At 32.8% G+C, this 13,790-nt stretch overlaps 2 protein-coding genes across 2 annotated transcripts in view; both read right to left on the bottom strand.

Annotated features, from left to right (window-relative positions):
• Window positions 1-5,486, bottom strand: part of LOC143230473 (neprilysin-2-like) — a 79,109-nt gene extending 73,623 nt beyond the window's left edge. Inside the window, exon 1 of the mRNA XM_076464104.1 lies at window positions 5,316-5,486. Coding sequence (XP_076320219.1) covers window positions 5,316-5,347 — 32 coding nt within the window. The 5' untranslated portion in view covers window positions 5,348-5,486. The remainder of the gene's footprint in view (window positions 1-5,315) is intronic.
• A 5,025-nt stretch (window positions 5,487-10,511) lies between these two features.
• The window catches only part of LOC143230472 (neprilysin-2-like), an 84,886-nt gene continuing 81,607 nt past the window's right edge, over window positions 10,512-13,790 (bottom strand). The window contains exon 20 of the mRNA XM_076464103.1: window positions 10,512-12,266. Coding sequence (XP_076320218.1) covers window positions 12,167-12,266 — 100 coding nt within the window. The 3' untranslated portion in view covers window positions 10,512-12,166. The remainder of the gene's footprint in view (window positions 12,267-13,790) is intronic.

The raw sequence follows: 13,790 nt of genomic DNA, 5'->3' as shown, positions 1-13,790 counted from the left end.
CAAATCCCAAGTCTGCTAAATTGAGTTGAGATAGGGACTCTTTGGGGTTCATTGCATCATTTAAGTGGCTCTAGCAGCTTCTTTCTTAGCTAAATAATTTCTGCATATGTTGGATGAGTGTTTGAGATCATTATTTTCTTGGTAGTAGTATCCTATCCTTTACCAATAATACACAAATCATTGAATATACCATAACAGTTTAGTATCTGATGGTACTTCCACTGGTCCATTATTTCCCCTTTTTGCAAACATTACCTGTCTCCTAAAAATGGTAGGTGCTATGCACTGAACTATCTTTCACTATTTTTCTTTCAGACATACAACCGACACTTTGAACCACATATTTCAAACTTTGACTTGTCCGTTTATCACACACCTTTGTAATCACCAACAGTTTAAATTTTGTACTTTTTAGCAAATTTTAGTCTCTTGATAATACTTGGTGGTCGAATAAAGGTTTTTTAATTGCGACAAGATCAACTATTCCATTCTCATTAAATCTTCTTTAGAAACTATTCTCTTAACCTAAAACTTTTGCATAGTATTGGATATATTTTTGACTTGTTTTAAATAGATGTTATTTTAAAACAAATGGACTGCGTACTGTTTGTGTATTGTTGAAAATTATTGCCAACAGGTTACAAATGCTTGCTGTATAGAATCTGGCTCATATGTAAATCCTAGACAGAGCTACAATCGTCAATGAGCTTGGCCATAGTTTCAATCCTTTGGAAAACAGCTCAATCCACAGGGCCAGGTTAATATCTTGAATCCGAGGTGTTTATAAGAACGTGGTTCCTTATGTGAAGGATCGAGGAATGTTGGATGGTAAGACATTCCTCTTCATTTAAGCTGCAGATCATAATAATATATACATTGACAAGTTTGACAACACATATTGATAGGTAATGTCGGATGAAAGGACGAGCATGTTTGGTGTGACGGAGAGTCTAACCCGCGAACCTCCGATTACGAGCCGAGCGTTCCTACTATCTGGCCATACTAGTCCTAAGTGCTCAGGAGGCGAAACGCTGGCTTCCTTAACACTCATATAACGGTGTAAACACAAAGTAAATATACATATAAAACGATATATGGGAATTTCGTTATATGTATATTCCTTTCCACCTATTATGCTTCTATTTCATTCAATGACCAACAACAGGCCTAAAAAGCTTCTTCTCGGCATGCAACATTTCATAAAATCTGTAAATATGAATTTATACATATATTTTAGGACTTTAGTTCCTCAGACCCTCACGAGATAAGTATGACTTTCTGGAGGTCTAGTTGTTTCTTCAGTCAGCACAACTGTGGCTGATCCCTGAACTTATTTTACTTGTCAGCCTTTTAGTATCAAAAGTAACGTAGAGGCTTCCACTGTGTTAGCAATGAAAAACACAAGCTGGCAGTAATGTGGTCAATGAGTTTGCACTCAGCAAAAACAAGGAATGATATGAATGGCCCGTGATAGTTCATGAGTCCAGGTGTTCATTAAACTAACTTGTTGTAATGCATTAATGGACTTCAATACTGCCCTAAAATTAAGAAAAAATACTCTTGCTACTGTCACATATGTACTAGTACAGAATATTTGATGCTAAGAACTCGCCTCTCGGGTTCCTTAAAACCTGGTAACTTTCGCCATTGATGTTAACAAAAAAATAACTAAATCAGTCTCCAAAATTAATAATTTCAAACATTTTATTTTTTATTCACAGAGAAACAAATTTATTTCTTCAACCACAGAAATATTAAATATTAAATTACTTTTTCACTTCAGAGCTACTAGTGATCATATTAAATCATACTTTTAAGTGTGAAAGAGTTTCATATCATACTTCTAAATGGGTACTTATTTTCAGACAGATTTAATTTCATGACAGGAATTATTTGCAACTATACGATAACGAGCACCCAAATTCATTTTCAATACTAATGAAATGTTTTCTTTAACCTAATTTCCGAAATGGCCAAAGTTACCAACCAACCCGGAGGTTATGATCCTGCTAAGTATTATTGATAAAGGAATAGAAGATGCACATCCATGGTCTAAAATGTATTTGTTAAGCATCTGAAAACAGTGTATCTTGAAGAAGAAAAAGATCTCCTACCTCGAAAGTGCATGAAAAATTAGCAATAGAACTAAGGAGAAGTGTCTCTATTGATGAAGCAACGGATGTACCATAACCAGTTCCTTCTGGTACAGTGAATGAATTTGATCAGTACCGATCAAAATCCAGGTCATACAATGACTCGAAAAATGCCAGTTCTGTTGATAGCAGTAACAACATCTGTCCTAACCAATGTTTTGGTTTGGACACAGAAAGTCCTGATCCATTAGCAGAAACAAGTGTTGAAGAAAGTGAATATCTTCTGGTAGAATATAATATGACAAAAACAATAAACACGATGTTAGGAAAGTAGATGGAAGTGTTTATAAAATGATGACCATGCAGAGGTACTGAGGCTACAACAAAGTATTTGCGCTTCCTATGATTGCAGTCACAAATAGCGTGGATGAAGATCACATAGTGTACATGCTATCAACACTTGTTTTAAGAAGATAAATGCACAATTTTGACTTCCCGTTTAGCCGACTGGATATAATTTTATTCTATTGAAGTTGGACGCATAGAAACAAAGATCCGAAGAGATCTAAGATTTATTAGTTATTTTGTTACATTCCGATACTGTCTCATATATTCATATATAATTTCTGCATATCATATTTAAATAGAGTTTTTATTTATTGGTTATTACATTTGATGTATCTCAACTAATAAGCATATGCACTTATTAGGAAATTCTTATTACACTAGTATTCTTAATGAATCGCGCATGTTTTAAGGTTTTTTGCATTTTTCTAAATTTTGTAAAAAACATTTGGAATGGCCAAAGTTCTCCATTAACACTATCCATATAACTTTGACCACAGAAGGATTATAGATGGCCTAAATGAATGGCCAAAGTTATGGGGTACGAAGGGTAACTTTGGCCATTCATTTAGGTGGATCTACCATGGTATTTTATACGTTGGTAGCTCTAATAAAAGTGCCTTGTTAAATAATAAAAGGTTTCTAGAAAATGTCAAAATTTACTGATAAGTTGCCAAATTTACCATATATTGCTGTATACTAATACCAAGCGATAGCACTTATTAAAAATTTCTCAGGGCGATACAGAAGTCAGACAAAATTCACCGCTATGTGTTTGTAATATTTCGCTGCAGCAGTGACGCTACCATCAACCAGACTGCAGATGACATAAATGGCTCCATCATGAAAAGTTGATGACTTCAAAAACTGCTGATTTTCCTTCTGACTCTTCAGACTCTAGATTTAAAGTATTTCCCGATTTTCTCTTGCATGACCTGCTCGTTAGTACGCTCGACTGGCATTCTGCGGATTCGAATCATCATTGCCGAACATGTTCACTCTTTTAGCCGTGGGAGAGTTACTTGGTGACAGCGAGTTCCGCTCTTAGTTGGTAAAAGAGTAGCTTAAGAGTTAGCACTAGGTGGTGTTGGTTACCTGTCGTTCCTCTAATCTGTCATTGCTAAATTATGCATGGCTAGCATAGAATACCTTCGAATGGCTTCGTGTGAAATTCAAAACAAATCAAACTGATGTCTTTGGGAGCACCTAGAGATGCGAACACTTACCGGTTGTTTGTAAATCATCCCTCTCACGTTGCGCGGGCTACGGAAAGGAATATTTAAGCTCACAGTACAAGAAAGACAGTATAGCACCACAAAGTAGTGATTGTAACGAAATGGAAACAGCGAATTAAACAGGTTGTCAAGAATAGAAACAACAAATTTACAATCGCATATGAACCAGCCTGCAACAAAAACTCTACGAGCACAAAACACAGAGCCAAGCAAAGCCAAACAGTGTCACAAAAGTCAAAGTCAACACAGCAGGTACAGGAAACACAAGAGACAGAAAGGAAGTTAAAGTCAATATAAATATGGACAAAAAACAAACAAGAAGTATTACAAATTCACCAAAATCCACACACATCATCACAAATAAGATTATGGAACTTGTGTTAGAGATTCAAAATATAACAATGACAAAACTGTATGGTCATAATTTTAACATTAGGAACAAAACATTTGGTTTCAGTACTATCACAAATAATCAAAACATTTGTGGTAAAAGAGCCGAAACATAAATGACCCAAATCTTTATAGCAATAAAACATAGCAGAAACAGAACACCAGAGGAAGACGAAATACAAACAATTCGACTCAGAAACAGCACTCAGCTATTACTTGAATATTAAAAGGTACGTTTAACCTTTCCCTTACATCAAGGTATATCATTGCTTATTGAAAACAAACAAATATCATCATGTCAAGGAAAGAGAAACCATCAAGTAAACCACAGTGCTACACACCCATCAGCCTGATAAGTTGCTTAAGCAAAGTTTTATTAAGAATGATAAGCAATACATTAATTGATTATCTAGATAGCAACTCAAAATTACTAAATATAGTAGGGAGATGTTTGAGAATTTAATTTGTGAAAGAAAACGTGACAGACTCGATGCTAGTGAAGTAAAAAGAGCCAAGATTAACTTCACAAAATCAAGCACATTTTATTGCCACAAACAGACAAAATGAAAATAAAAAAGGTTAGTGGACGAAGACGAACGATCAAAACACATGGAATAATTTTGACCCTTAAAGGTATAACAAACTGTTCTGAAAGCTCCAACTTTCATCCACAGTTTACATGATCTCTATAGCTAACCAATCATAAGTTACACTGTAGTAATTCAGAAATATCTTTACTTCATACAGCACTTGTAAATTACTTTTCCTTCAGGGTAATTTTGGGTACGACATAACTAATCCATGAAATAGTAGATAATATCATTAACTGGGAGTACCACATAAGGTTAATTTAATACTTCAATTTCTTTAGAGTTACTAGTTTTAAAACTGAAATATTTCAAAACTAATTAACTTCTTTATTATATTAAAGGTATAAGTAAAAACGTGAAATTCAGTATTTTAATCTATTCCGTCTTGGGTTGCTCGTTTAACTAAGGAGATATAACAGTTTTTTTGCGTTTACTTATCTAATTGTAACACGATTTTACGATCAATGACATCAAAGGAAATCTATAAGCATTTTAAGTAGTTTAAAAACTAAACCAGACGAGTATGTCAAATTTTAAGTTTATCCTAAAATTATTGGTTAAGTATATCTAATCTGAAGTAATCGTATTCAAACAATATTTTTAACGAAAAAACAAAAGGAACACAACATATAAGTTAAATTTATAAGAAAGATGTGTCTGACCTCCGACTAACGAGTTCAGTTCGTTCGTCCATTTCTCACTTTGAAAAACCTACTGAATGGCCAAAATGTCCTTAAAACGTTCAACTTATACTGTTGGTGTAAATATCAGTTAAACGAAGATAAGAAAGAAAGGCACAAGAGAATTTATTACAAAAGCCAAGTACAGGTAGATTGTGTCAGGCAACATAGGTTGTGTGTAAGTTACAAGTGTTGAATTTTGAAACTAAATAGACTACCTTACATCTGTTAAGTAAACATAACAGCTGTGAGTGTTTCTTTTACCTCTATTTTAACATATGCGTACCTGAAGCACATCTACCTATTAACCAATTCCATATTTTTTACGTGGTGAATAGACCGAATCCCATGTTTCAGGCAAGGAATGAAAGAATGTAACGGGATTTTCAGATAGCTAAATTAAACAGTTCTGTAATTAAATCAAACCTTTTAAAGGTGAAAAGACATGCACTAAATCCATATTAAAAAAACACGACGTTGCTAAATTTTCCTTAGACTTAAAATTTTATTCAACAATTTATATTAAGTGGCATCTGATCCGGCATGGCCAGGTGATTAAGATGCTCGACTCGTAATCCGAGGGTCGCTGGTTGAAATCCCGGTCGCATCACCGAAAGTAATAATTAATATTAAACCATTGGAACTAACCGTAATGCAAAGCAATAATAATGCACAAGAGAAATCGCAGTAACAATAAATTTAAAAAAGTAAAAACAATGGTAATTATCATAATATAATATAACTAAACTAATGGCATATTGCTATAATATATAAGATATGACAATACAGCTAATGTTGGCGTTATTCAAAAATGGTTCCTATGTTACTTCTTGACACTTTAGTTAATAAATTAAAGTGTATTGGTGATAACCTAGAAACGGTCATGGTATTTTGTAAAACGATTAATCTCAAATCTGTAACAAGAACCATGTTATAGATATCTTTAAAAAAAAGAGATAAATATGAAGTTGAAAATATGATAGGAGAAATCTTTATAATGAAAAACGAGAATGTAATTATTAGCTGTCCATAAAATATGGGCCCGGCATGACCAAGCGTGTTAAGGTGTTCGACACGTAATCCGAGGGTCGCGGGTTCGAATCCCGGTCGCACCAAAAATGTTCCCCTTTCAGACGTGGAGCGTTATAATGTGACGGTCAATCCCACTATTTGTTGGTAAGAGAGTAGCCCAAGAGTTGGCGGTGGGTGGTGATGACTAGCTGCCTTTTCTCTTGTATTAGACTGCTAAATTAGGGACGGCTAGCACAGATAGCCCTTGTGTAGCTTTGTATTTTCTCATTCTAAAAACCACATTACAACATTTTCTTGTTTTATGGGTTATCTAACTACTGCCGTGCTAACATTAAGTTTACCTGTGAACGAGAATGGAACCAAACTTTATTTCTTTTTTTTTTAAGACATTCTTCTAATTCCTAATCCAAACCACTTTTCAACTTCAGTCTTCCAGAAAAGGACGTTCATTTACACCTTACGGCAGTCTCATTCCCTACGACTCTCAACTGAGCCCCATTTTCTGTCTTTTGAGCAAAGCCTATAAAATGTATTCTAAATATCAACCTTTAAACAGCGAAATTAAATTTCTTCAAAATAAGTTGAAAAAGAATCCAATGTCTTAATAGTAAGTATTATAAATGTCCTTATATTCCTACTATCCCAAAGTATCTCATTCACCTTTTTCTTCATTTCTTGGCTAAGAATGTTTTAAAAGAAAAACGAATAACTAATCTGGTCAGATCTTTGTGCCCAGAACCAACTTGTCTTTCAACTTAACATTTTATTTCACTTTAAAGATCGGATACCTAAACCACTGTATTAACATATTATATATCCTTATACTTTGTGTGAATAAACCTGTTCTCAGGGGTGCTTACTTTATCATTGGTGCTTCTTTTGTATCACCTGAAAAATGAAATAGTAATTTATTAATGGGCCCGGCATGGCCAGGTGGGTGAAGGCGTTCGACTTGTAATCCGAGGATCGCAGGTTCGAATCTCCGTCGCACCAAACATACTCGCCCTTTCAGCCGCTGAGGGTGTTATATTGTAACGGCCAATCCCACTATTCGTTGGTAAAATAGTAGCCCAAGAGTTGGCGGTGGGTGGTGATGACTAACCGCTTTTCCTATAGTTTTACACTGTTAAATTAGGGACGGCTAGCGCAGATAGCCCTCGAGTAGCTTTGGGCAAAATTCAAAACAAACAAACTATAATATATTCTAATATTAAACAAATTCAGTTGTGTCTAATAAACTTGGACGTGTAAATATTGTAACTTAACGTATATCGAATATTAGTGATCAGAAGCGAAACATTTATTACATCAAAATTTAAATTACCTGTTTAGTTGACAAGTAGGAACTTTGAGCGTTTGATGAATGATGACGTAATATGCTCTGATTGAAGTAAAATAATTTCCGAGAGTAAGCTATGGTGGTTAAGTGTGTTTGACAATGAAAAATAAAACTTGGTAGAAATGAAATAAAAACCCTATAACCCGAGTACTTTCGAAAGGCGGACCTTTCTTCTTTGGTGGCTCACTGGGGAAAACTATTTAGACTGGTGTATATATATATATATATATTTTTATAGACTGTCTTTATATCATTAGTCACTGATGGTTATACTCTGATAGCTGTCAAACTACGTAAGTAAACCAAATAACCTTCTAATTCAGCGTTAGAATCTATGATAACTGAGGAAAAGCAAAACAAACAATCTAATCCTAGTGACCCTGCATTCCGTCAGACTTGAAAAACACATATTATCCTTTCAAAATCTTGACAGCTATGTATTCTGATATGAAGCTAATGATTAAAGGTTATTTTTATCAAATAAAATATTTAAGAACTAAAAACAAACTTTTTGCTCATTTCAATTAAATGTTATTAGAGATTTCTTTACTTTATATTTAACTTTTCTACCTTATTTTTACAAACTTGTTTGGGTATTATTATCATATTTTGATTATGAGATCATTGAACTAGTTGTGGCATCTTATCCTAAAAACATTTATATGTATACGATTAATGGAATTATAGTCAAATAACGAAGACGGATACTTACATTCTATCAATGTCCTTATTTTGAACAATGTTTCAGTGAAAAATAGCGGGAATTTAAACAACTCGGAGACTAAAGTAACTTAAAAATTGGAGGTAAAATAATAATAAAAAACTTCCATTGGAGCCTTAGACATGGGTTTTGATTGTAACTATAACAAACGTCTATACACATTTCTCTTAGAGTCCATACAAAATACCAACTTGCAAACGGTATGTCAACAGTATTTAACACGTGACTTGTAAAATAAGTCACCACATTAGACGTAGATGATTACAACAAAATTAGAAAAAAAAATTCAAAAATCGTATAGAGCCTTGTCACAAAAGCATTTCCGAGGCCATTATGATGGTTAAAGGTTGAAGCTATAATGACATGTTAAACTTACGACGATCCGATTAAAAACTAAAAGTAAACCCTGCATATTATAACGGTAACGTTTCAACACCTCTGTAATGCAAGAAAATACCATCTTGATACGGATTGGCATGGCTTCATCAAGAAATAGCATCCAAATCAACACGTCAATATAACCTTTCAAAGAAAGAAATACAAATTGGAATTCAACATTTTCCATTGGCAGACTTTTACAATGGATTTCTGTGCTTTGAATTTCCCAAAGTGACCCTGGGAAGTCGTCATTTGTGTATGTTGATGGACTTTGGAAAGCTTGTTAAGGAAGACAGAATAACGTTGACCTAAAATATATTTGTAAAAGTCTCTTACAGTAAAAGCTATTGTACGAAAGCGTAATCTCAATAGAAAGTAATAATAGGGATTGAGAGGCTTAGACGTTCGTCCTTGTACAATTACCATAATATAAAAATTAGACATTCGTTCTTGTATCATTACTATAATATAAGGATTAGATGTTAGTCCTTGTACCATTACTATAATTTAAGGATTAGACGTTCGTCCTTGTACCATTACTTTTAATATAAGGATTAGACATTCGTTCTTGTACCATTACTTTTAATATAAGGATTAGACATTCGTTCTTGTACCATTACTATAATATAACGATTAGATGTTAATCCTTGTACCATCACTATAATATAACGATTAGATGTTAATCCTTGTACCATTACTATAATATAACGATTAGATATTAATCCTTGTACCATCACTATAATATAACGATTAGATGTTAATCCTTGTACCATTACTATAATTTAACGATTAGATGTTAATCCTTGTACAATTACTATAATATAACGATTAGATATTAATCCTTGTACCATCGTTATAATATAACGATTAGATGTTAATCCTTGTACCATCACTATAATATAACGATTAGATGTTAATCCTTGTACCATTACTATAATATAACGATTAGACGTTCGTCTCTTTTCAGGTTGATTTTAACAATTTGTAGTTCCAGATGTTATCCACCTCTTATTGCACTTTCTTATTAGAGCGACGTTTAGATCACGACTGTAAAATATACTTACAAATAAAGGTAATATGGGCACATAAATCAATTGCTCAACTTCCATTTTCAACTTGTTACGTATTATATAATCATTTAGAGCAGTAGCGATGTATAGAAAGAGTTCAGTAATTAAATGAACGCTTTTGTACAGCACTTTATTACCTTATGAAACTATATGAAATAGAAATTAAAATAAAGAATTATTTACATTTAAGTTGAGCGCTTCAAAAAATTTTGAACTTAGGTATGACTTAAACTACAAACTATTTTGTCGATCCAGCGCAAAGTCATTATTTATTTTTTGTTTGAATTTCGCGCAAAGCTACACAAGGGCTATCTGCGCTAGCCGTTCCCAATTTAGCAGTGTAAGACCAGAGGGAAGACAACCAGTCACCACCACCGCCAACACTTGGGCTATTCTTTTACTAACGAATAGTGGGATTCGCGGTTACGTTATAATGCCCCCACGGCTGAGAGGTCGAGCACGTTTGGTGTGACGGGGATTCAAACCCGCGAAATTCATATTATAAGTCGAGCGCCCTAACCACCTGGAGATGCATTAATATAAGGTGGATGTAAATCGTTTTCGTCCAGTTTGTTCTCAGGTTAGAGATTACACCGTGAGTAAATTATTTACAGTAATTACGATACACAAAAACATTGAGATTTTAATACAACATTTTTATTAGATTTCTTTCCTTACATCAACACAAAATAAACAAAAGTTTGTGTAAATGTCATGAGGAGCTGGAGTCGAACAAACATCAAATAAACCTGATAATATACATTTATAAAATATAGTAAAACTTACTCCAAAGTTGTAAAGATTTCTGCATCAACTATAATCTTCGAGACAAAGATATTACATATTTATATTACGGTGGGAGTTGTAATATATTTGTTTAAAAATATGTTAATCCTGGATAGTTTGAAATAAACATTCACTTGTTTTTATGAAACAAACTTAAATGCTCATAACTGAAGTAAAATAGGAAAACTTGAGTTTCATGTTCAAGAAATTCAACTTTCCAGAAACACATAAATATCTAAACTAAATAGTAACATTTAGATCCCTTTGTTTTCGAACAGTTACATTCACAATAAAAATCATTAATACAAATTGTAACTGACCTCTCTACACTTTATTTTCAACAGTAATATTTTAATTCCACATCAAACACACATCACAAAAAATTATGTTAAATATAATTGAAAATTTTATATACTACATTATACATTTTGTCACACGACACCTGCTGCAAACTGCTACAATGAAACAATATTAATCGAAAGAACCACATTGGGTACAGCCTCGATCTTGACCTGTTTTAGCAACAATGAGGTTGCGGAATCTCAGCCGTTTTCTTTTGTCATTTCATATCGAATATAGACGCAGTAAAAGAATTAAAATTAAGGTTCCAGTTTAGATACAGAATATAAGTTAACATGAATGAAAAACATCTAAAATTAAGTGAATGTTACCTGACGGTTAAATAATGCATGCACTATAATATATTTCATTAAGTTTACATATCTCAATAAGCACTAACTTACGTTCTTGTTCTTAAGATAGAGATGGCGTAAAAATTCTTAGAAAACAAAAGCGTTATAAAAGTTTTATACAGTTTTAACCTGAACCAAAAATATGACATGAAAATACATATGGACCTACTCGTAAATACATTTTTTTTCAAATAGCCTCACACATTACAAATCTGTAAATAATTTTTTTTTCAAATAGCCTCACACATTACAAATCTGTAAATAATTTTTTTTTCAAATAGCTTCACACATTACAAATCTGTAAATAATCTTTTTTCAAATAGCTTCACACATTACAAATCTGTAAATAATATTTTTTCAAATAGCTTCACACATTACAAATCTGAGTATTATACTTATAACGTATATAAGTATATATAAAAGAAACTGTCCATCATTTAAAAAAAAAAGTCTAAAAAAGTGTAAGCCATATTTCAGATCTTATTACAACTTTTCACTATTTTCATAATACAAACATAAATCCTCCAAAATCATTGGTTCCATTTAAAATTCAAACTACAAGCCCAACATTGTATAACAACAATTAAATGTTTGAAGTCTTAAATGCAAATTACTTTAACAATATGACAGAAGTATAAATAATAAAAATTTTAATTTATCGACTACTATAAGTTCTAAAAGCAAATTGCCAAAATAACTTACAACTAACTGTGGATTACCGGGTTTCAATTTTTTCTTGCAACTTTTAGATCAGATAAACCAAAAATTTAACTACAAAAAACACTGCCTTTATAACGGGAAAAATGACGTTAGCATTACCAAATCGTACACTTCTTCTGGGGGTTCATAGGAGAGTTGATCGAACAATTAAAGCTCTTGGCAAAGTCTTCCAGGTTGGAAAAAGACCCAGTGATTCTGTAAATACGAATGAATTAATAAAAATAGAGATTTATAATTTGTGTATTAACTGGTACTAAAGCAGAATCGTTTGGTTTCAGAAAAGGTGGTGAAAAAAAAAAGTGTTTATTTGTTTAGAATTTCGCGCAAAGCTACACGAGATATAACTGCGCTACCCGTCCCTCATGTAACAGTGTCACGGCCCGGCATGGCCAGGTGGGTTAAAGCGTTCGTTTCGTAATCTGAGGTTCGCGGGTTCGAATCCTCGTCGCACCAAACATGTTCGCCCTTTCAGCCGTATAGGCGTTATAATTGTACGGTCAATCTCACTATTCGTTGGTAAAAGAGTAGCCCAAGAGTTGGCGCTGGGTGGTGATGATTAGCTGCATTCCCTCTAGTCTTTCACTGCTAAATTAGGGATGGTTAGTGCGACCTATGATATAAAATATATATTTTTACATTGAAATTTTAAGTGTCTAAAATTTCGGTATTCAGTTATCACAACAGTATTGCATGGCTACAAAAAAACAAGGAGTTTTATTCGCTACGCTGACATAGTAAACTGGAACTGTATTTGTTCGAACTATTATTTTGCAATATTTTACATAAGGTAGAATGTTCTTTGACCAGTTACGTTTATTTTCTGTATATTATGTTTGATGTCAACACAGTTCAAGCTTTTCCTATACTTCCATCGAATATCCTTCATAACCTTTAACTATATTTATTTTCATAAAACTCCTGGTTCTACCTACGTTTAATATATATCTAGCATCAGTTTCCATTTTATTTTCATGAACGTACAGTTTTAAGACCACTTGTTCAACAAAACATTTGATGTATTGTGTGTAACATAAATCACAATACGATATAAAATATTTCAATCATGAAAGCATTTAGAACATAATGTACATTAATTTTTTCTAAAATGTTTATCTAATTTTAAGTTAAAATATATTGAAAACGTTATTCACAATAGAGCATATAGACATGAAGCAATGTTTTCTTAATAATCATTTGTGGTGATATTTGAAATGAGTGTCAATCGAACAGTTTCATCAGATTGGATGGTTTAAAAAAAACTACAGAAAGGAGAAATAATGATCTGCTCCACGTTACATAAACATTGGTAATTAAATCATACTGTAATAAAATTACATGGAACTATAGGTTACATAAACACTAGTAATTAAGTTACACTGGAAGATACACTACAAGAAACTATGTTACATAAATGCTAATAATTAAGTTCTACTATGAGAACTTATACGTTATATAACACTATAAATAATGTTACACTGGAAGTAAGATTACAATAAAATATTTATTTGGGGTATCTTTTGTGGCACTGCACGCATAATGAGTTTTTCAAAACTGGAAAAAGACACTTAATGCTATACATTAATTTCTGTATTTTGTTCCCTACATCTGCTGTAGTTCTTATGACCTAGATGATTAACTAAACTCAAAGTAACCATATTTCACAAGATCCTAACATTAATGAATTAAAACTGTTTGTACCTTACAAAATAGAAAGATAGG

This window comes from Tachypleus tridentatus, chromosome 10 (genome assembly GCF_004210375.1).
Source record: "Tachypleus tridentatus isolate NWPU-2018 chromosome 10, ASM421037v1, whole genome shotgun sequence".
Lineage (NCBI taxonomy): Eukaryota > Metazoa > Arthropoda > Merostomata > Xiphosura > Limulidae > Tachypleus > Tachypleus tridentatus.
Note: the sequence above shows the minus strand (reverse complement) of the source record. Positions and strands in the feature narration are given on the sequence as shown.